A 22980-nucleotide genomic window follows, 5' to 3' on the forward strand; every position below is an offset into this window, starting at 1 on the left:
TGGTCGACGTACAAATAGCCATTTAGTGGAACCTTGGAAATATTGCTAAAATGAACCAACAGGAAACCAACAAGCTGCAGTTAGTAGCAGACAAAGCACCCAACCGGAACACCCACTTTTGGATATTCAAAACCATCTTTTATTTATGTCACTTATTGCAAATGATATGCCGACGCCTGCCTCGCTGTCGGGGGCTTCTCTTTGCAAGCTCAACCTTGGCTACCTCCTTTGAAAGGTGCCCCCAGAGGTTGCTAGACTGACCACCCTGGTTTAGAAGCCATCAATCCACAGGCTGGACCGAGCACAGGCACAAACCTACATTTCAGCAAACCCTGGCTTAAGTGCAGTGAACGTCTTCCGTTGAACGATCTCCGGTTGCTCTCGGATATATTATGGTATACATCTATCAATGGATATTTTCTCCGGCTTTGAGCGCCTCGCTTTCTAGTTAAGAATGCACCGAAAGCATTTAGCAAAGGTTTTTTCTCTTTTCAATTTTGTGCATTGAAAATTGAACAAAGACATCACTGCATTAATAAAGTCTTGGGATATTTGGCTTATAATTAGGTATCACCCTCTGTATCTCTTTTCAAGACTTGGGGTTCACGCATCCCTTTGGAGAATTCAGAACGCCGTGTTTAACGTAGTCTGTCAATCCGTGATACAACAACCCTGTAGAGCAGGCCGATGGTATAGAATAGCCTGCGACTTACAATGTTTAGTGACTGTTCAAAGTTACAACGGCACAGAAAAAAAATAACTTGTGACCGTTTTTCACACTTATGACCGCCATAGCATCCCCATGTGATCCAAATTCAGACGCTGGGCAACTGACTTGTTCCTGCCTGAGCAGGGGGTTGGACTCGATGACCTCTAAGGTCTCTTCCAACTTTATTATTATTATTATTATTATTATTATTATTATTATTATTATGACGGTCGCAGAGTCCCTGGGGAGTCACGTGATCTCCTTTTGTGACCTTCTGACAAGCAAAGCCAATGGGGGAAGTCTTGGGTAAGGACTCGATAGGTAGACAAAAATGCCAAATGCCGTCTGAACATCTGGCTGACTGTGCGATGATGATGATGATGATGATGATGATGATTAATAATAATACCATCAAACATCCACATCTGCCTATCCCAGGTCCTTGGTAAGGACTCGATAGGTAGACAAAATGCCAAATCCAGTCTGAACATCTGGCTGACTGTGCGATAATCCTCAATAATAATAATAATAATAATAATAATAATAATAATAATAATAATAATACAGTTGGAGGGGACCTTGGAGGTCATCTAGTCCATCCCCCTGCTCAGGCAGGAAACCCTATACCATTTAACCACCGTGGCAAGGAAGGTCGTAAAATGGGACAAAACGCGCTGAACAAATGTCTCACTTAACAACAGACGGTTTGAGCTCAATTGTAATCAGTTAAGTCAAGGACTTCCCTGTATTGTCCCAGACATAATAGGAACCTCTTTGGCTTATCTAGCTAGGTGTCTCATCAACATGGCTTAAAGTGGGTCTGTTCTTACCTTTGAGACTTTTTTTTTTTTTTAAAGACATTTAAAAATATGATAGACAAGCTGGTGGCCTGCACACTATTTGTCAACAGCCGGGCTGTTTGGCAATGACAATCGGGGTCTTTTTTTTTGCTTTGATTCAACACTTTTTTTGCTAGTTTCTCTTTTCCTGCCTCTCCCCCAGGATCGGGGAGGAAGCGAGGAACGCACAGATGTGCGCACACCCGTTTCCTTGCTGCTTCCCTACCCGGCTCACCCCACCCCATCTGTTTCCCCCCAACAGTTCCTGAACGGCAGGAACACCAAGGCCCATCTTGCAGGATGGAAACGGTGGGGGCTGGAGAAGAGGGACGAAAATAGCTGGGAGGGTCCAGGGGTCAGCAACCAGGCGGGCTTCCTGTGCTGGAAGTGGTTAGTCTTCATCCTTTTTCCCTTTGGGCTGATTTCTCCACCGTGAAGTAGGATGTGGCTAAATATTAGGACGCTTTTCCTGTTTCTTGTACAGGTTAAATTGTTTTCTTGGGCAGGAAACTTCCCCCCCCCCAACTTCTTGTCTCTGTCAACTCCACTCCGCCTCCCATCGAAGTTCTTTCTTCTTTCTGCTTGTAAATGTCTCCCCTTGTCTAAGTATATTTCAATATAAATTTAAATAACATTTAAATCTATTTACCCATGTGTCTATTTATCCATGGAGTAGGACTGAATTGCTTTTATCCTTTTCATCTATTCCACTACCTTCTCTTGTTGGTATCTTTATTGTTATTATTATTACTTGGATATTGTGATTATTATTACTCTGTGGCTTTGCATGTACATTGAGAACTTATGCACTGGAGACAAATTCCTTGTGTATCTATGACACTTGGCCAAATAAAGGAGAATAGAAAAGAATAAGAATAAGAATAAGAATTAGAATAGAATAGAATAGAATAGAGCTGGAAGGGACCTTGGAGGTCTTCTAGTCCAGCCCCCAAAAAAGTTAGGTGGTTCCATTGGGGTACAGGTAGATTACAGGTAGATCACAACCAACCCCGGTTCTGTTCCATTTCACTCCATTCCATAATTCTATTCTATTCTATTCTATTCTATTCTATTCTATTCTATTCTATTCTATTCTATTCTATTCTATTCTATATTCTACTCTACTCTTATTATCTCCATATTCTGTTCTGTTCTGTTCTATTCTATTCTATTCTATTCTATTCTATTCTATTCTATTCTATTCTATTCTATTCTATATTCTACTCTACTCTTATATCTCCATTTTCTATTCTATTCTATTCTATTCTATTCTATTCTATTCTATTCTATTCTATTCTCCCCTTAACCTCTCCCTTCTATCCTCAGCTTATCAGGCTACCTTATATGATTTGCTATCAGTCTCTTTGTCTCCCACCCATCAGCCATCACTTCTGCCCGCTTGAATACAATCCAGCAAATGACATTTGCAACTCAATTGGACAGGCTACAAAAGAATAGGAAAAACAACAACAAAAAAAAGAATTGTAGTGCCAGCAAAGGAACATTTGATTCCCCCCCCCCTACAAGTGAAGAAACAGCCCCTGAACGTAAGGAACTTCCTTCATCTGGTTTTGGCCAAGTGGTAAACTGCGTCTAAAGTTAGGCTGAGATCAGCAAAGTCCTTGTCGACGCGGGAGACAAATTGGGAAGCCAAGAGACGGGTTAGATGGCGAAGAAGGCTGGCAGAGCATCTGCTGTTTAAATATTCAACAAGCCAGCTTCATTTGAGGAATGATCTCAGCCCAGTTTTTTTTTTTTTAATGATTACTATAGCAATAATTCCTCTTAGGAGAGTACGTGTGTTTTTCTGCTCAGCGTCCCGGTCATTCTCGCTGAAAATACACACATCAATATAACAGTAGCAAAACAAACAAACAAAACAAACGGCTGTGAAGACAAACTCTCAAATATAGGCTCTTGTAACACTGTGGCTGCCAGCCCATCCCGGCCGTTAGCTCCTTTAGAGCCTCCACATCCAGAGGCAGTTTATCTGACTCGTTCAGAGATGACTGGTTTCTTCCAAACGGCGTATCTCTTGTTTCGGAGCGAAATGCTTAAAAATAAAGAGCATCTTGCGCCGAGCAAAAGCCGGGCGAAGGAAGGGAGGAGCCGGAGGGAGGAAGCTCCCGGATAGACAACGATGTCCTGTTTTTTGGTTAACCATAGTTTATCCCCTCTCCCACGCTAGGCCAGATTTGCCTGGCTTTGAAACGCTCTTTAAGAGTCGAACCAGCCTGGTTCAACCCTGGTTGAAGAGGTTTGTAACAAACTTGGCCAGCCGCCAGGACAAAATCAGAAGCGTGGGAAACCGATCTGCAGAGACCCTCGTGATCTCGGAACACCCCCTCCCCAACCCTAAGAGCTCTTTTTCTTCCCCCCCCCCAAAAAATTTGCTATTGTCACCTCATTCCAACCTCGATGGGCCTTTTTGCAGGCCCCCACCCCAGTTGCCCCCAAAGTTTTCCCCGCAGCAGCACAAAGCACCAGAAGAAGACAGCCTTGGGAGGTGGGATGGGGGGGTGGGGACCGTGAGAAAAATTCCAGGGTCGAGAATCTGGCTGGAGGATGGGATGGGGGGGGGATTCTGGGCAGGAAACCAAGAATTGGAGAGCAACTGGGGACTAAATCTGAAAAAAGCAGAAATCTTTCGGCTGCTGTCTCCCTAAGACCCCCCCCCCCAATCCCTTTCCTTGCTTCTCATCTTAAACCCTGCTTAAAAAAAAAACCCCTCCCCAGATCCTCCACCCCCGGACTCCCACGCAGGGAAAAGATACATATATATAAATATCTGTCTTTTTGGCCTCCTAACTGCTAGCAGATGTTCTCCGCCAGCGTCTGATTCCCAGGAAAAGGCCAGCTCGGGTAATTCGGCAAGGAAAAGATGGTGGGAATTTTTTTGAAGGAAGCTGACCACTTTTTTTTCTCTTGATGGGTCAAAGGGCGGCGGGGGGGGGATTTTACGGCCTTGCTGGGGCGTGGGGGTCAGCCCGATCTTGGCCGCCTGCAGCTTAAGCCAAGACGCTTCCTTGCAATCTTGAATCTGTGCCCTTCCAAATAAAATCATTTTTTTTTTAGGGTACAAGAAAGCCTAACAATACTCTGTACAGATGCTAAAGTATTCTCTTTTTTTGCAGGGGGGGGGAACTGAAAGACCAACAGGGTGAGCTTGTTATTCCCCCCCCCCAGGCATCAATCTGACCTACGGACCCAGGACTCACATGCGAACCAGACAAGGTGGCCTTTAAACCGATGTAAGCGAATAAAAACAAAGCATTTGAAGCGCAGATAATCCTCGACATACAACAGTACATTTCACCTTTAAACCGATGTAAGCGAATAAAAACAAAGCATTTGAAGAGCAGCTAATCCTCAACTTAACAACAGTTCATTTCGTGACCGTTCGTAGCTACAGCGGCCCTGGAAAAAGTGACTTATACGGCCGTTTTTCACCCTTAACGACCGTTGCCGCGTCCCAAATGGCCCAAGGGAGTTACCTGCGGATGCTTGACAACTGACTCGCATTTATGACGGTTGCAAATGGCCTGGGAGTTGTATGATTCCCCGTTTGCCACCTTCTGACAATGAGGGAAACAAGAGCCACGTAACAACTGCGTTACTAACTTAACGATTGTTAGGATTCACTTAATAATTGTGGGCGCGAGAAAGGTCGTAAAATAGAAGCAGAACTTGCTTCAAGAGCTACCTCACTTACAGCAAGAGAGATTTGGGCTCAATTGTGGATTATCCGTATTGTCCCAACCGGATGCTCTTCCTCTTGGAATACACTTCCCATCTTCCCCAGCAAGGATGGAATTACACCCCCAAAGCAATGGGGCCGAACTAGGATCTTTGCCATTTCCCCCACGGAGTAGGGGTGTAAGATTGGGACCGAGTATTAGGAAGGGAGAGACGATTAAAGGGCTGAACTCAGAAAAAAAAAAACCAGGGTTATATTCCCGCAGAGGGGGAGAAATTCGGAGCCTGGCCTACCTCACAGGGGTGCTGTGAAGCTATACCTCACAAACGGTGCAGAGAAAGAGGGCTTAGAGCAAAAGTCCCCAAACCCTGGTCTGTGAACCGGTACATGCCAGCATGCATGCCAGCATCCTGTCCGCACACAAAACCACGCACTCTCCGGTCCGTGGGAAAACCTCTCCACGGAACCGGTGATCCCTGGTGCCCAAAGGGTTGGGATCCTCTGGCTTAGAGTAAGCCCGAGATAAGGTGTCACCTTTCCTGCATCCCCGCTATTGTCATGATAGAGATAGCTGTAATGTTATTAATCATGGTTTATTAGCCACCGTCCTAAAATAAGCCCTCGGCATCCTAAGCAAACTGCTCTGGAGGAATCCATTTGATTCAAAAAGATCGTTATTAGGGTGGAAAAAATATTGCCCCCCTCCAATTTCCTTTCTCTCTGTCTTGATCATCAAAACAACCGGCTTCTTTCTTTCAATGGCTGATTTTTTTTTTTTGGAAACTCACCGCTGTTTTCTAATTTATTTATTTATTCACCGTTTATTTCTCTTAAGCAGACGGGAAACCCCAAACGGTTTTCAGACTTAAGGGAGCTAGCAATCCCGAAGCAATCAATCGGGTCCTTTGATTCAAACCTGCACAGATTTTCTTGTCTTTTCTTTTTTTTCTGGAGGGGTGGAGAAGAGGAATAAATTTGGAGGAAGAGGGTAGAGACACCTAGATGTTGGCCAGACCAAAGATGAGCCGGCAGAGAAAAGAGGGCGAAAAAGAATAGAATTGCATTTTTTTATTATTATTATTATTTTTTAAAATGCAATGAAAAAAACAGCAGCCGAAAGAGGTGGACTGGGATGTGGGAGAAACTTCCTGAATATTTCAAAAGTGGGATTTGAAATGTTGGGAAGATAACCCTGAAGAAGAGAATACAACCCAAAAAAATGGTTTTTGTCTTCGCGTGCTTTCGTTTTTAACCTGGCATGTAAACCTGGCTACTGTGGTTTGTAAGCCATGATTTCTGGCTTAGCCGTGATCGGTAACCCTGCCCGTTTTGGTCTGAAAAACACGACGTCTCACCTGTGAGGACGCAGCCCTTGTAGCTTGCAAACCCTGGTTTTATAATAAGGTTAATGTCACTGACTTGACATCCCATCGTTAGAAAGAAAACAAAACAAAAACCCGTAGCTTAGCGCAATGGCCCAAACCAGGATTGTTAGGGTACTGTTGCAACAATTGTCAATTGTGCCAGAGACCCTGGTTGAGATGTTGTGGGTCCGTCTACCTAACAGGGATTCCAGAACAACACCTGAAGAACTAAACTCAGCATGGAGATGTGAACAAATGCCAGTTCTGGCCCAACGAATCCCGCTGGCCTTACCTGACCGGGTCCAGGTTGGGGCATCGCATCCCCACCTCGGCCATGGCTTCTCCTGTCTGGTGGCACTCCAGAAGGAATGGGAAAGTGGGGATCTTCTCCACGCTCCACAAGACGGGCTGCCCCCCCCTCCGTTCAGCTGCTCCGTCTCTTCTGGCTTTGCCAGCCTTGACCATCCAGGCCCCTCCCTCCCTCCCTCCCTTCCTCTGGGCCTCAGTTTCTCCTCCCGGTCCCTCCCTCTTCCCCTGGAATGCACAGCCCAGCAGAGCTGAGCACAGGGGACATTCCTGGTTGTCCACTTAGACCTGGAACCTTCTCTAATCCCAGTCTCCGGAGACTACAAAGCCCCCCCTTGGGAGGGTGTGTATGTCTGTGGGGTCCATCTCTTGGGTGAGAGCAAGGTAAGGGAAGACCCTTAGAGGACAGATAGAGCATCTGGAGCATGGAAGCACCAGCCATGTTGGGGCCCGTTGAGGACAACTGGGTGGCAGGAGACCAAATTTCTTTCTCTCTCTCTCTCTCTCTCTTTTTTTTTTTTTGCAACGGGTAGCAAAAATTTCCTGCCTGGTTCCTTGACCTCGTCTTGTCCACCACCCAAAGGGGTTGTGTCCCTTGTGTAGGAAGGATTGTCCTCTTCTCTCCCAGCAATGTCTTCCCTCCCATCTGCCTGTCTTCTGCCTGACGTAATGGCCTCCTCCTCCTCACTACGGTAGTAGGGCTGGTTTCTCTCAGCCGCAACCTAGTTCAATACGACGAATGTCTACCCTAGGGTAGAGCTTCTCAACCTCAGCGTTTGAGGGGTGGACTTCGATTCCCAGAATTCCCCAGCCAGAGAAGTCCACCCATGGTAAATTTGCTGAGGTTGAGGTACACTCTCCTAGAGGACCTCCCTGGGGTGGGGGGAAGAGTGGGGGATTTTTGAAACAGAGCTAGCTCAAGGGTCTTCAAACGTGGCTCTTTAAGACTTGTGGACTTCAACTCCCAGAATTTTGGAAGTTGAAGTCCACAGGTCATCAAAGGGCCAAGTTTGAAGAGCCCTGAGCTAGATCCACATTACCCAAGAAGAACCAGTGAGAGATGGACCATTCACCCAAACCTTGGTTCCAACAGGGTTCCACAACAGTCCTATCTCACCTTTCTTCTGGGTCCTCCTCCGAGGTTGTCTCTGCTGTCTCTTGGTCTCTAGCCTCCTTGACGCTTTCCTCACGGGACAGGATTGCTTCTGTGGCTAGATCTTGGCTGAGGTCTTGCTGAGTCTTCGTAGGCTTCTTCGCTTTGGTGGATTTCTTGGACTGCCCAGCACGGGCCTTCGGCATGGTGCCCAGGTGGCTGTAGGCATCACAAGACTGGGCATAGTGAGATGGACTTAAGGGGAAGACGTCTAGGTCATCTTGGGCCCTCTCAAGGCGTCTAGGCGTTCCTTGAAGACAATCCTGTTCTTTCTCCTTTGTTCCTGGGCTGGACATCTTTCCAAGCTCAAGGAAACGTTGAGAAGATTTCTCAGCCTGGACTGTCGCTTCTGAGGAGCCGCTTGGGCCAATGTTGACCACAGAAGATGACTTCTCTTTCTCGTTGGGTTCTGCTCCTTCTCCCCACGTTGGTGAACCGGTCTGTGGAGCAGCAGCCGCCGCCCTCGCCACGTCTCCAAGCTCGGTGGCCCTGGCCAACGTTGGCTCCAAGGCCTTCTCGGCCCCGTGGCTCCCAATCTTCTGTCTGGAGCTGCCTCTGGGCATGGTGCCCATGTGGGTGAACATGTGACTGGAGCGGGCATAATGCGACGGGCTTTGGGGGCCAGTCCCCAAGTCGTCTTGCGTGATCTCAAAGTTGAGGGTCAGGAAGCCTTTAGAAGAGAGCGACCCGCCTCCGTAGGACTCGCTGAGTCTGGGGGCAACAGAGACTCTGCGGAAGCCGAAGCTGCGAGGAATGCTACTCAGGCTTCCGAACCCCTTGAGCTTAAAAAACTCTGAAATTAAAAAAAAACAAAAACAAAGAGGGTCACTTACTTCCCAGGAACGACACTGGCTGAGATTTGCAAGATGGTTTTTTTTTTTCCCCCTCCCCGGACATATTTCCACTCGTTGCAACTGTCTCTAATGAATCGGAAACTGTTGGGATTATATTTATTTATTTCTATCCCCCCCCTCCCCCAGAGACGTAGCTATCTTTTCCTAGCATGATTTTGAATGTTTTTTTTTTTTTTTAAATTGTCCTCTCTGCTTGAACAGGAGGGTGCAGAAAATCAAGCCGGGCGTGGTTTCTTTCTGTTTTTGAATATCATTCTGTTGAGAGTTTAAGAGTAAAAAAATAAAAAAAAAATCACTAGCCACTAGGATAAAGGAAAAAGGAAAAGGAGAAGGGGAAAAAAAAAAGCTGAAGTGCAAAAGAGAAAAAAAGATAGAAGGAAAAGCAGAAAAAGAAAGTTCCTTCCTTTAGATGTTTTTTCTCTCTCTCTCTTTGCAGCAGTTATACTTCTAAAGTTGCTTTGCGACTCTTCTTTCCACAAATCGTCAAAACCAGAGATCGTGAGTTCATTTTGGTTTGGTTTTTCACAAAAAAAGCCCATAAGGGGTTTTCCAGCCACCAATAAATGTAGATAACGTCTTTTTTTCCCCCCTAATCAATGATTAATTTAACCTCTTCCGCAAGTACAATCATCTTCCATCAACTATCCCTGTCGTATATATTGCCAAATCTTTCCATTTTTGTGCACGCAATCATCCTGCTACAATTATCACGTATAAAAACAAAACTCTAAGACCTTTTTTTCCCAACTTTTTATTGATCAATACCAAAGGAAATCATTTAATTTCAATCGCATATGAATCATATATGTGAAAGCTGTGAAAATGTCTCACATCCTGGCCATAAACTGTTTCAGCAAAATGACGCTGTAGGATATTGCACACCAGAACTAGACACAAGGACAGGGATTCCCCCCCCCACGACATCACTCTGCTAAACAACTTATTCCCACAACACTGTCAAACTATCTAGTAAGGCTGTATTACTATTCTTCTTCTTAGCTTTCCTATTCCCTATCTCCTAATCTACTTATGACGATAACTTTGTGGCTTGCATCTTACGATTTATATTGTTTTATTTAGTATCCTAGTCTAATTTATGTTCATTTCTTATTCAGCATCCTATGACTATCACTAAGTGTTGCATCTTACGATTTACGATGAAATTATTTTTACGATGACTATGATCGTGATTTATCATTTGTTGCTTGCATGTACACTGAGAGCTTCTGCATCTTGTGTGTGTCCAATGTTGTCCATGGACCACGAAGAATTCTATTCTGTTCTAATTCTGCCTTTAAAATGTTCTGTCTCTGAACGTCCTGCCAATATTAGCTTGCGGAACAAACACTATTTCAACACTTCTGAGCTTCGTAGGACGGCCACAAAGCCTGACCCACCGTCTTCCCTGGAGGTAGACTCCACAACCCCAGTGGGCTGGGGAGGATGGGGGTGTTTGTTCCACACAGCAGGAAGCCACTGTTTTGGGGGTCACAGAGCCCAGAGATTATGGAGCACAAATAGCGAGCGACGGGCCTGCAGTGCAGATCAAAATCTGCCCACTTCCTGGGGAGGGTTCCTGTTTCACGTTTCCTTCAACCAACACCTGCTTTCGGAAAGAGCGAGGCCTCCGCTCTGCTCCGTTTGTAGTTACTACGGAAGCCCCCGGCTTACGACCGCAACAGCTTACATTTCTGTTGCGGACGGAGACACCGCTTAAGCGGGTTTTGCCTCATTGTACGACCTTCCTCGCCCAAGTTTGAACCGTCACTAAACAAAACTGTTTCGTTGAGGACGACCTGTACACAGTAGAAGCTGGAGCAGTTGTCGTATCTGGCGAAGTTCAGCCAAGCATCCGATTTGCCGGAACAAAGCTTTCTAGGTTCCTCGTTCAGAACAATGTGGACTAGCCTCTTAGACAGGCCGACCGATAACCGCAGCACACTGAGAGGCAGTCTCATCCTGAAGTCAAGCCCAGTTTAAATCTTCCGAGATACCGGGACTCTCTTCACTTTGTGGGCAAACATTTTATACCGCAGCTTCCAGCGCGGCGTTTTCTCAACTTTATCCACTGGAGAAGGTGTGCGTTTTAATTCCCAGCATCTCCCAGCCACTAGGGGAATTCTGGGAGTTGAAGTCCCTCCATCGTACAGTAGACCATGTTGAGAAGCAACTGCTGTAGCTGACATACACACTCAGACAGTCAAGCTGGATTTAGAATGGAAAAACCCCAGGCTATAAAGCAGACCAAGTTAAAAAACACTGGATGGAATTGTCAATTGTAAATACCGGGTCCAATCGTAAATCATTTCTGCACTGCTGCCAAGGCAATTATCGGCTAACGCTTAGCTCCGAATTATTCTGAGTTGTCCTTTACCTTTTGCACAGCTCAGTCCCAAACCTGGTAGCTCTACCCCGGAATCATGAGGGCTAGAAACTTACCTCTTAACCTCCTGACTGGGTGCGGATTGCTCACCCGGCTAAACAGCTTGGCTAGCCGATCTCAAGCGCCTGGATCCCACCAACCCATATAAGCAGCAGTTTAAATCGGGGATTGATCTCGTCACTCAAGCAAAGCAGGGTCGATCGATCCAGCTGGCACATTTCAGGAAAAATTCAAGACCCCTCCCCAAGTCCTTTGCATTGTCCCCAAAGTTGCAAAAGTGAGTTGTTGTTGTTGTTTTTTGCTTAAAATTCAAACTACCCTTCCCTTTATACGTTTTCCCCAGCTTGAACATTCACACGATAGGGGAGAAAAAAAATAGTGGCCAATCCAGGAGTTTTGCTGGGGGGAAAATGCAGGTATCCTATTTAAGTCCCTCCAAGCAGCATCTGTGCAAGCCACTCAACACAAACACACGTCCAGTCTGGCACCCTGGGTTATTTCCTGCCCCCAATGAACAAGCCTTTAAAATCTACTGCCCTCTTGCCCCCCACCTGATGCCACCACTTACTTTTAAAGCCACTTTTTTTCTTCTGGCTCTCAGCCATGTTTTTTCGGCCCCTTGATTCGGCCCAGAGAAGTTTTGCAAGTGATGTGTCATCAAATTGTCCTGCTTCCCTTCCTCTCCCACAGCCACCCAGCCACCCACCTACCCACGCCTCCCTTTCTTGCTCTTTTGCTGGTTTTCTTCTTGCACAAGGCACGCCTGCACCCTACCGATCTCTCAAAACTGGTTTTTTTCCCCCCTCCTCTCTTGATTTTGTTTGTTGTTATTTTTTTTTTAAAGGAAACTGGGGAGGAACAGAACCAAACGCCTTTGCATTTATAGGGGAGAAAAGTGGATTTTTACCCTCTTGATTTTTCCAGTATACCAAACACCTCAATCTTATGTGGGGAAAGCATGAAAAAGCCCAGTTAAAAATCCGGAGTTAAAATTGAACAAAATCGGCTAAAAAAAGGACAAAGCCGCATCTTGAGTCAAGACACGGTTGTAGAAAAAAGAAAACGTCTTTTCCCCCCCGCAAATGTTTCTGTTTCTCGTTTGAGTTGATAAGAGGAAACAGCTTAACAAGGCAGACTTTTTTGTTTATTTTTAGGAAAAATACTCAGTGTTGCATTGCATCACATCTTTGCTACCACTTTCCCTCGTTTTTCATCAACGGTTATTTTTAGAACAGCAGTCCTGTGTGCAGTTATTTCCCAGGCAGGAATGGGACCCCCCCCTTTTTTTTTTTACGTTTTTTGCAACCATATTTCAAAAGATGAGTCGGGTTAGGAGAAAGAGAGAGAGAGAGAGAGAGAGAGAGAGAGAGAGAGAGAGAGAAGAAAGAAACAGAAAATAGAAAGAAAGAAAGAAAGAAAGAAAGAAAGAAAGAAGAGGAGGAGGAAAGAAAGTAGAAAGAGAAGAGGAGGAAAGAAAGAAAGGAAAGAAAGAAAGAAAAAGAAAGAGAAAGAAAGAAAGAAAAAGAAGAGGAGGAGGAAAGAAACAAGAAAGAGAGAAGAGGAGGAGGAGGAAAGAAAGGAAAGAAAGAAAGGAAAGAAAGAAAGAAAAAGAAGAGGAGGAAAGAAGCAAGAAAGAGAGAAGAGGAGGAGGAGGAAAGAAAGAAAGGAAAGAAAGAAAAGAAAGAAAGAAAAAGAAAGAAAAAAGAGGAGGAGGAAAGAAGAAAGAGTAAAGAAAGAAAGAGAAAGAAAGAAAAGGAAAGAAAGAAAGAAAAAGAAAGAAAAAAGGAGGAAAGAAGAAAGAGGAGTAAAGAAAGAAAGAGAAAGAAAGAGAAAGAAAGAAAGAAAGAGAAAGAAAGAAAAAGAAGAGGAGGAAAGAAACAAGAAAGAGAGAAGAGGAGGAAAAAGGAGGAAAGAAAGAAAAATAAAGAAAGAAAGAAAGAAAAAGAAGAGGAGGAAAGAAACAAGAAAGAAGAGGAGGAGGAGGAAAGAAAGAAAAGGGGGAAAAAGGAAGAAAGGAAAGGGGAAAATGGGAAAAGGAGCCCATCATCCCCTCCCAGAGCCCATCATCCTCCGCAGAGCCCATCATCCCCCCCACCCGAGCCCATCCTCTTCTCCCGGAGTCCCGGCCGCTTGGAAGCCGGCCGGCCGGTCGGCTGCGAACTACGCCTCCCAGGCTGCCCCGCGGCGGCCCCGCCCGGCCGCGCCGGAAGTGCTGAGGGAGGGCGCGGCCGGGCGGAAGCGCGGCCGGAAGCGCCCCTGCGCGCTCGGGGGACGGAGCCTGCCGGCCGCCCGCGGCGTTTGGGGGGCGCGGGGGACGGCCATGGCCAAGCAGTACGACGCGGCCGAGTGCCCGTACTGCGACGAGGTCTCCAAGTACGAGAAGCTGGCCAAGATCGGGCAGGGCACCTTCGGGTAAGGCGCGCCCGGCCCTGCCTTCCCACGTGGGCGTGGGGGCACCCCCGAGCCCATAAGGCCCTCCCGCCGGGGGGGGGAACCCCAGCCCGGACTACCAGCCCCCTCCTCCCCAGCCGGCCTGCAGCCTCCCTCCTCCCCGGCACCGCCCTGCTCGCCCTCGCCGGGGGAGGACCCCCGCTCCCATGGTGCACGGCCGCCCTGCGGCTCTCTTGCACAGGTAGGGCCGGAGACCCATGGCTCCCGGCCAGGAGCGGCCCTCCCCCTTGGAGTGGGGCAGCATGGGCTCCCTACCCACCTTGGGGAGCCCCCTCCCTTCCTCCAGCCTCCTCTGTGCCCCCCCCCCAACCAGAGCCCCCCCCCGGTCTCCTAGCTCAGGAAGATGGGGGCTGTAGTGCAGGGAGCTGAAATGAGGGTGGGGGCAGCTTAGTCGCCCCTTGCGCCTTTCTCCCCCCCCCCTGACCATCTTCTTCCTCCTTTAATCCTCCTCCCTCCCCAACACACACAAACACACAAGCCCAGACACACAACCCTGGGAGCTTCCCCCCCCCTGTGTATGGCCTTTAAATGCCCCTCCTGGGATGGACCGAGCTGAGCTGCCCTTAGATCTCTCCCCCCCCCAGCACAGGGACCCCCTTTGCCCCACCTGGCGCTTCCGAATCTTGGCCTGGAGGGAGAGAGACCTCATGAGCTCAGCCAGCCGGTCCTCCGCCCTGCTGCTTGTGGGCCCAGCAGCCCAGCCTTTGCCATCGTTGCTGGTCTCCCAGCAACGGACATTCCGGATGGAACCCGGTAGCTCTTCTGCCCTGGGAGTCCATCCTCCATCCGGCTCCCTCTTAACCTATCATCCCCAGCTCCTCGCCCAGGTGGGCATGGTGCATGCACTCCCCCCCCAGTTTTGCTTAATTGGCCTCCCCTCTTCATGCTCTTCTTGGCTTCCCTTGCAGGGAGGTCTTCAAAGCGAAGCATCGGCAGACGGGCAAAAAAGTGGCGCTGAAAAAAGTGTTGATGGAGAACGAAAAAGAGGGGGTGAGTGGCGCGGGGTTCGCCCCACACATCTGGGTGGAATAAACAGGCAGTGAGAGAAACTGTGAAGGGGAGGGGTGGGAAATCTGGGGTGCTTCTTTAGGGGGGTGGGGGAACAGAGCAACAAATGTTTACTTTCAGTAAACCTGAAAATCAAGAATAAAAATTCTGTTGTTGTAGCACTGATGCTGTAACCTAGTTTGGTAATGAAAGGTCTACAAGAAAACCAGCAAGTTCACAGGCCTTTTATTCCTCCTTCCTTCTCCTCTTCCATCCTTCTCCTCTCCACAGACTCCAGTCTTCTAGCACTGATGCTGTAACCTGGTTTGGTAATGAAAGGTCTACAAGTTCACAGCCCTTTTCTTCTCCTTTCTCCTCTCTTTCCCTCTTCCATCCTTTTCCTTCTCTCCACAAACCCCATCCTTCTACCGCAGATGATGTAACCTAGTATGGGAATGAAACGTCCACAAGAAAACCATCAAGCTCACATAGCATCATGGACCCCTCTATGACTTTGATCTGTGCCACTCGGCAGATTTTATCCTCTTTAATTTTATCAAGCCTAAAACCTGATTAAACCTCTTAAACCTGCCTAAATCGACCCCTGTTTTGCGATGGATTCTTTGATTTGAGCATTTAATTTAATGGGAAGGATGTGGGTTTGGGTGGCACACGAACTGTGCTCATTTATAAGTTACACACCAGGCTCTGGGAAATAAACCTGATCAGTTGATTTACTATCTCAGATTGCAAAGCTGATTTTCTTCCTTCACAATCTTTCAGGATCAAGCTGATCTGATTGTGTATTTGTGACTGCGCCGCCGTTCATTTCCTCCTTCGGGTGACCAAAGCAATTGGAATTCAGTGGGACTCCCTATTATGTTTTTTGCAGCCTTAAGTTAGAGCAGTAATAGAACTTCATTGTTGCTGTTAGTTGCGAAGTCGTGTCCGACCCATCGTGACCCCATGGACAATGTCCCTCCACGCCTTCCTGTCCTCTACCATCTTCTGGAATCCATTGAAGCTCACACCTACTGCTTCCGTGACTCCATCCAGCCACCTCCTTCTCTGTTGTCCCCTTCTTCTCTTGCCCTCCATCTTTCCCAGCATCAGGCTCTTCTCCAGGGAGTCCTTCCTTCTCCTTAGGTGGCCAAAGTACTTGAGTTTCAGCTTCAGGATCTGGCCTTCTAAAGAGCAGTCAGGGTTGATCTCCTCTAGGACTGACCAGTTTGATAGAACTTACTCAATTTTAAATGGTCATCACGTTGGAACGAGTCAGTATTGCGAAGTCCTTGCAGATGTCAAGGGAGATTCTCTACCATCCAGGTCATGGTTTGTGCCCAAAGGTGCTTTTTCAAGAGGCAACTGACTTTTTCTTTGGTTTGCCTTGAAGACGTTTCGCTTCGCCTCCAAGAAGCTTCTTCGATTCACATCAATCCTTCCATTCACCACCATTCAGTCAGAACTGAAGAAGCTAAGGAACTCCAGTTGCCTCTTGAAAAAGGGGGATTTTCTTGGAAATATTTCATTGCCCAACTGGGGATAATCATCGGTGTTAGTAGGAAGGGTGGGGAATTGTTCTCTGTTTATCTATTTTTTCTTATCAGTGTTGCTGGGAATTCCTGATTGTTCCTTGATAATAAGGTATTGTTTGATTGCTTGCATGAGTTGGCCTGTCCTTGACTAGGGCATTGTTTACTTGATTGTTGGCCTAGTTGTGTTAATCTCTGCTTGTGCCTGGGATAATTAGCTGGAGATCTTTCTGTTTCCTTTTAAATCCCTCTCTTTTGGATGACATGTTTCCCAGCTGGAAATGATGGGGAGGTCTGTCCATGAGTTGCGATTCAGTGTAAAACTCTAGCTAAAGAACCTCGCCTTCCCGCCTTGGATGCAAATATGTTCTCCCTCTTGTTCTCTCTAGTTTCCAATCACAGCTTTACGGGAGATTAAAATCCTGCAGTTGCTGAAACACGAAAACGTGGTCAACCTCATTGAAATATGCCGGACTAAAGGTTAGTTGTCCAGACTTGCTGGGCTTAATTTTATCTGCTAAAACGAAAACCGCAGGGAGGCCACACCTGGAAAACTGCGGCCAGCTTTGCCCACCCTATCACAAAAAAAAGAGATTGAGAGTTTGAAAAAAAACATTCAGAGAAGAGCAGCAACTAAGATGATTAAAGGCCTGGAGACTAAAACATACGAAAAATGGGTGCAGGGCTTGGGTTTCTAAAGAAAAGAAGAATTAGGGGAGACAAGATAGGAGTGTTCCAGTATCTGAGGGGCTGCCACAAAGAAGAGGGGGTCACGTTATTCACCAAAGCACCAGAGGGCAGGACGAGAAACAATGGTTGGAAGCTGATCAAGGAGAGAAACAACCTGGAAATAAGAAGAAAGTTCCTGACAGTGAGGACAATTAACCAGTGGAACAGCTTGCCACCAGAAGTTGTGGGTGCTCCATTCCTGGAGGTTTTTAAGAAGAGGCTAGACAGCCACTTGTGTCTGAGATGGTACAGGTTCTCCTGCTTGAGCAGGGGGCTGGACTAGAAGACCTCCAAGGTCCCTTCCAGCTCTATTCTATATGTCAATTTAAGGGATAGTTTGCAAGGGAAGGGCTCTGTGTTCCGATCAAATAGCTCTTAAATCTGAACTGGATGTCATTGTTGTCATGGTGTCAATTTTAGTCATTTCAGTACAGTTCATTTATGACCACAATTGGGCACAAAATTTCTGTTGCTATTGTTAAGTGAGGATTGCCATTTTTTATGATCTATATATATCTATATCCTATATATCTCTCTCTCTCTCATCTATCTATCTATCTATCTATCTATCTATCTATCTATCTATCTATCTATCTATCTATCTATCTATCTATCTGCCATGGTGGCGCAGAGGTTAGAATGCAGTATTGCAGGCTAACTCTGCCCACTGCCAGCAGTTTGATCCTGACCGGCTCAAGGTTGACTCAGCTTTCCATCCTTCCGAGGTCGGTCAAACAAGGACCCCAGATGGTTGGGGGCTGTAGTCTGTATACCGCTTAGAGAGGGCTGTAAAGCACTGTGAAGTGACATATATAAGTCTAAATGCTTATTGCTGTTGCTAATATAATCCACGGAGCCAAACGCGATGAAGCAGACGAAGCGACTGGCATAGCCGATAAAATGTGAGGTTCCGTTTTCCTTTCGTTCCCCGCAGCCTCCCCGTACAATCGTTGCAAGGGCAGCATCTACTTGGTCTTCGACTTCTGTGAGCACGACCTGGCTGGCCTCCTCAGCAACGCTCACGTCAAGTTCACGCTGTCGGAGATCAAGAAGGTGATGCAGATGCTCTTGAACGGCCTCTACTACATCCACCGGAATAAGGTGAGGGGTCCCCGCGGGCTTCGTAGACCCCGGAGATCTCAGCTGGTCTTCCCTTGGGGGAAAAAAACCTCCCCCCACTCATAGTTAGTTAGTAAAGACCCCCAGACCTTTCTTTTGACCCAACTGAAGCCAAAGTGCTTACAGGTCAGTCCTCAACTTAGCGGCCGCAGCTGAGTCCCCGATTTATGTTGTCAAGGGAGAAATGGGTGAAAAATCTGCCCCGTTTTACGACCTTCCTCGCCACGACCTTGTTAAGCGGATCGTTGCAATATTTTAAGTTTAAGTGACACGGTTGTTGAAGGGGATCTGGCTTCCCCCCCCCTTGACTTTGCTTGTCGGGGGGGGGGCACAAAAAAGGGGTTCACGTGACCCCGGGACACTGCCGTTGTCGTAAAGGTGAGTCGTTTGTCAAGGGTTTGAATGTAAATCGCGCGACCACGGTGGTTAAGTGGGCAAAATGGTCCAAAGTCGCTCTTGTTTCAGTGCCGTTGTAACTGAACGGTAGCTAAAGGAACTGTGGGGAATAGCAAAGCAGAATCTGCTGAAACGGCCTGCGAATGATATATTTAATTTTCCTTTTTCCCCCCAGGATTTTCCCTTTGTTGTTGGTCTTTGACCAATTGAAAAGTTCCAGGTTGTTTGTGTGCACCCGCTTTGTCTCCACATTCTGGGGCTGGCTTGGCGTGTCTCCCTCCCAGCACTGCTTGGCTACCAGACCCTCCTCCCGTTGTCCTCCCCCATTCTAACCTCCCTCCCTCCCATTGAACAATGTCAATGTGAAGTGATGCTAGTGACAATTTGCCTCATTAGAGCAGGGCCTGGTCTTCCAACTTGACCCTTTGAGGACTTGTGGACTTCAACTCCCAGCATTCCTCAGCCTGAGGAATTCTGGGCATTGGTCCACAAGTCCTCAAAGGGCCAAGTTGAAAGATCCCCTGCTTGTGGACTTCAACTCCCAGAATTCTTCAGCCAGGCACGCTGGCTGAGGAATTCTGGGCGTTGAAGTTCACAAGTCCTCAAAGGGCCGAGTTGGAAGACCAGGCCCTGACTTAGAGTAAAGTGGGGGGGGGGGAGGGAAACGGTGCTTTTGACTGGGATAGTTAGAGAAACGAAACCGCTCCAATTCCTGGAAACCTTTCAAGGCCATTCTAGCAGGTGTGAAGAGGATAGCAGAGGGTTTCTCATAACAAAGAGAATTTGTTTACAGGAGTTGCGCTAATATCCGGGGGAGTTTGGCTGGGAATGTCCTTGTTCCATGCTTTGGTCCGATGCCTTTGGGGTTTTAGAGTTAGTTTTACCTGGCCTTTACCATGCCGTGTATTCAATAAACAGCAAGTTTTTCAGAAACGAAAGTAATCCTGGATTTTTTATTTGGACATTCCATCTGGAGGTTGACAGCTAGCAGGACGGCGACCCTGACAAGCCACCCATGTCTCTCTCCGTCTTTTTTTTTTTTTTTCCTCCCAGATCCTTCACAGAGACATGAAAGCCGCCAACGTGCTCATCACCCGGGATGGCGTCTTGAAATTGGCCGATTTTGGGTTGGCCCGGGCTTTCAGCCTGGCCAAGAACAGCCAGCCCAACCGCTATACGAACCGGGTGGTGACTTTGTGGTACCGTCCACCAGAGCTGCTACTGGGTACGAAGGAGCGGTGAATCTCTGGGTTGGATTGGGGGCTGAGGGAGCATTGGTCTTCTGGAGCTCCACGTGGGACTTCAGTTCCCATATGGCTGGGCTGGCCCATGGGCCTTGGGTCACCTTTGTGGACTGGTGAATTATCAAGCTTCTGGTGCTCTGTGTGGGACTTCAGTTCCCATATGGCTGGGCTGGCTCATGGGCCTTGGGTCAACCTTTGTGGACTGATGGAGTATCGGTCTTCTGGAGCTCCACCTGGGACTTCAGTTCCCATAAGGCTGGGCTGTCTCAAAAAAGAAATCAATGAAACATTGATAAAAACAAGAAAAGAAAAGTCAAGAATTGTTTTCCAGAGTAGCTGGAAGATTTAATCTTTGGGAAGGTTAACTCGAGATGCCTTTTCTCTTTTTTTAAGGAGAACGCGATTATGGGCCCCCCATTGATCTGTGGGGCGGGGGCTGCATCATGGCGGAGATGTGGACACGGAGTCCCATCATGCAGGGCAACACCGAACAGCATCAGCTCACCCTGATCAGCCAGCTCTGCGGCTCCATCACGCCCGAGGTGAGAACCGACATCCTAAAGGCTGTCCTCCACTTAACGACAGTTTGCTTAGTGACCGTTGGAAGTAACAACGGCCCTGGGAAAAGCCACTTACCACCCTTTTTCCCACTTAACGACCGTCGGATGCTCCCCGCGGTCACGCGATCAGAATTCAGAGGCTTGGCAACCGCCTCGCATTTACGATGGTTGCCGCGCCCCCAGGGTCGTGGGATCCCGTTTTGCGACCTTCCGACAAGGAAAGATTCACTTAACAACCAGATTACTAACTTAAGGGCAGCGACTCGCTTAGCGGCTGGAGTGAGAGAGGTGGCCCAATGAGGCAAAATTCACGTAACAAACGTCTCACTTAGCAACATAAAATTCTGGGCTCTATTGTGGACGTACGTCAAGGATAGCCAATAGAATAGGACAGGAAATAGAATAGAGAATAGGCATAGGATCATTCCTCGACTTACAGCAGTTCATTTAGTGACTGTTTAAGTTACAGTGGTTGTAAGTCAAGGACTCTCTGTACCTCTTTGTGTTTTCCAACTGAATTTAGGAAGTTAAGCTGAGCAATAACAAAAGAATAAAATATCAGTGTCTTCTAGTCCAGTCCCCCGCCCAATCAGGAGACCGTACACCAGCGGTTCTCAACCTATGGGTCGCGACCCCATTTGGGGTCGATCAACCTCTTTTTGGGGGTCGCCAAAGGCGGCGATCTGCCATTTTGTCCCCTCCGGGGGCACGCCGCGCATGGGGGGCGGCGCGCCTCCGGGGGTGGCGCCGCGCATGCGCATAACGTTTGTGTGACGGGGGTCGCCGTCACACATACGTTGAGAACCGCTGCCCTACACCATTTCTGACAGATGGCTGTCCTGTCTCTTCTTCAAAGCCTCCTTAATTCCAGGTTGCTTCTCTCTTTGATCAGTTTCCAACCATTGTTTCTCGTCCTTCCCACTGATGCTCTGGTGAATAATTTAACCCCCTCTTCTTTGTGGCAGCCCCACAGATACTGGAAGACTGCTATCATGTCTCCCCTATTTCTTCTCTTCTTTAGACTAGCCAGACCCAAGTCCCGCAGCCGTTCTTCGTAGGTTTTAGTCTCCAGGCCTTTTGACTATCTTAGTTGCTCTTCTCTGAGTTTTTTCCAGACGCTCAACATCTTTTTTGTGGCAGCCCCTGTCACGTCCCCCCTAGTCCTTCTTTTCTCTCCATGCGTCTCATCTCTGAATTCCACTTCTCCTTTCAGATCTGGCCCAACGTGGACAAGTACGAGCTGTACCAGAAGCTGGAGCTGCCCAAGGGCCAGAAGCGCAAGGTCAAGGAGCGGCTGAAGGCCTACGTGAAGGATCCCTATGCCCTGGATCTCATCGACAAGCTGCTGGTCCTGGATCCCGCCCAGCGGATCGACAGTGACGACGCCCTGAACCATGACTTCTTCTGGTCCGACCCCATGCCCTCCGACCTCAAGAACATGCTCTCCACCCACAACCAGTCCATGTTCGAGTACTTGGCCCCGCCCAGGAGGAGAGGCGGGCACATGCCCCAGCAGCCGGCCAATCAGGGCAGGAACCCCGCCGCAACCAATCAGACTGAGTTCGACCGGGTCTTCTGAATCCAAGTCGCGTCGAGACGGAGATTTTAACGCATTGTGATTTCTTAGATTTTTTTTTCTTTTTTTAATTTCGTGATTTATTTTTTTTTTTCTTTTCTTTTTTCTTTTTGGGAGGGGGTTAATAGAACAATGGGAATAGTTGGGTTCGGATGAAAATCGCAATTTACGGAAAACCCTTCAAGGACCTTCAGTGGACTTGGAGCCGTGGCGGAGAGCGTGTGAGATTGCTTATTATTTTTTTTTCTTTCTTTCCCTGAAATGCTTCCTTGATTCCCGAAATTCATTCATTCTTTTTCTGGACCTGGAGTGCTTTGCAGACAGGCAGGCAGGCAGACAGGCTGGCTGGCACGAATCGGCTGCCGTAAATTTAATATTTTGCTGCAGGGAGACGAGACATGGCGGAACAAGGGCTGTGCGATTGGGAATCCGATAAAAAAAAAGGATGCTATTCCCATTCGTGGTCTTCTGGAGAATTTTGCTGGACGTCGGTGACCGTCGACATGATCCCGGTGTTTGCTTCAGGCCTGTTTCCTGCAGCACGGAGAGACTCCCCTTTTTTCCCCCCCTCCTCGCTTTAATTTTGCAATTTTTGTTTTCTTTTTTAAAGGAAAAAAAAACCCCGTTTCCTGGGATAGCAAAAAAAGTAAAAAATCCAATACGTGCTTCCTAGCTTAGCTCTCTTGCAGGAGGCTAAGTGAAGTGGTTTTTTTTGCTTTTTAAAAAAAGAAGAAAATAACCATCATCAATCCTAAAAAGTTTTGCTGGCTTCATTTTCCCCATTGCAAGCTCTTCTGATTCTCCAGATCGAACCCTTTTTTTTATCATGTTTGCCTCTTTTCGGGCGCTTGGGATGAAATGAATTACAAATGGAATGAACTGCTTGGGTTGGGACCGCATCCCCGTTCTCGAAACGCACAAAAGCGTCGGAGTTAGTACCTACTACGGATCATTTAACGTTGAATTAGCACGGGATAAAGGAGAAAAGTAACGAATGAACGAATGAAGCTGGAAGAAATGCAAAAACAAAAAAAAAGATGAAATTAAAACTATGAAAAAAAAAACCACGAGTGAGGGTTGT

General features: G+C 47.4%; 2 protein-coding genes across 4 annotated transcripts in view; one reads left to right on the forward strand and one right to left on the reverse strand.

Annotated features, from left to right (window-relative positions):
- The window catches only part of SH2D3C (SH2 domain containing 3C), a 31582-nt gene extending 19406 nt beyond the window's left edge, over positions 1-12176 (reverse strand). Inside the window, exons 1-2 of one of the 2 annotated variants that reach the window (XM_039321447.1) lie at positions 11874-12176; positions 8033-8861 (exon numbers count right to left, since the gene is read on the reverse strand). In XM_039321447.1, coding sequence (XP_039177381.1) covers positions 8033-8861; positions 11874-11910 — 866 coding nt within the window. In that variant the 5' untranslated portion in view covers positions 11911-12176. Of the gene's footprint in view, positions 1-6901; positions 7050-8032; positions 8862-11873 lie in introns of those variants that run through there. The other variant, XM_039321448.1, reaches the window with a different exon arrangement.
- Positions 12177-13528: 1352 nt separating this feature from the next.
- CDK9 (cyclin dependent kinase 9) lies at positions 13529-22952 on the forward strand. Of its 2 annotated transcripts, none has more exons than XM_039321441.1 (7): positions 13529-13717; positions 14665-14746; positions 16665-16755; positions 17939-18105; positions 19573-19744; positions 20157-20305; positions 21537-22952. In XM_039321441.1, exons 1-7 carry the CDS (start codon positions 13626-13628, stop codon positions 21900-21902), a joined length of 1119 nt encoding a protein of 372 aa, XP_039177375.1. In that variant the 5' UTR covers positions 13529-13625; the 3' UTR covers positions 21903-22952. The 2 variants fall into 2 exon arrangements, with proteins under 2 accessions (XP_039177375.1, XP_039177376.1); XM_039321442.1 differs by having other exon boundaries at positions 20160-20305.
- Positions 22953-22980: the final 28 nt, after the last annotated feature.

Source organism: Crotalus tigris, unplaced genomic scaffold, assembly GCF_016545835.1.
Source record: "Crotalus tigris isolate CLP2741 ecotype Arizona unplaced genomic scaffold, ASM1654583v1 scf7180000023746.1698619, whole genome shotgun sequence".
NCBI classification, from domain to species: domain Eukaryota; kingdom Metazoa; phylum Chordata; class Lepidosauria; order Squamata; family Viperidae; genus Crotalus; species Crotalus tigris.

Excerpts from the sequence above, each read along its gene's own strand:
- CDK9 (XM_039321441.1), top strand. The coding sequence starts at position 13,626 with ATGGCCAAGCAGTACGACGCGGCCGAGTGCCCGTACTGCGACGAGGTC. Across the intron at positions 19,745-20,156 it reads TCCACCAGAGCTGCTACTGG|GAGAACGCGATTATGGGCCC; the intron begins GTACGAAGGAGC and ends TCTTTTTTTAAG. Across the intron at positions 20,306-21,536 it reads GCGGCTCCATCACGCCCGAG|ATCTGGCCCAACGTGGACAA; the intron begins GTGAGAACCGAC and ends TTCTCCTTTCAG.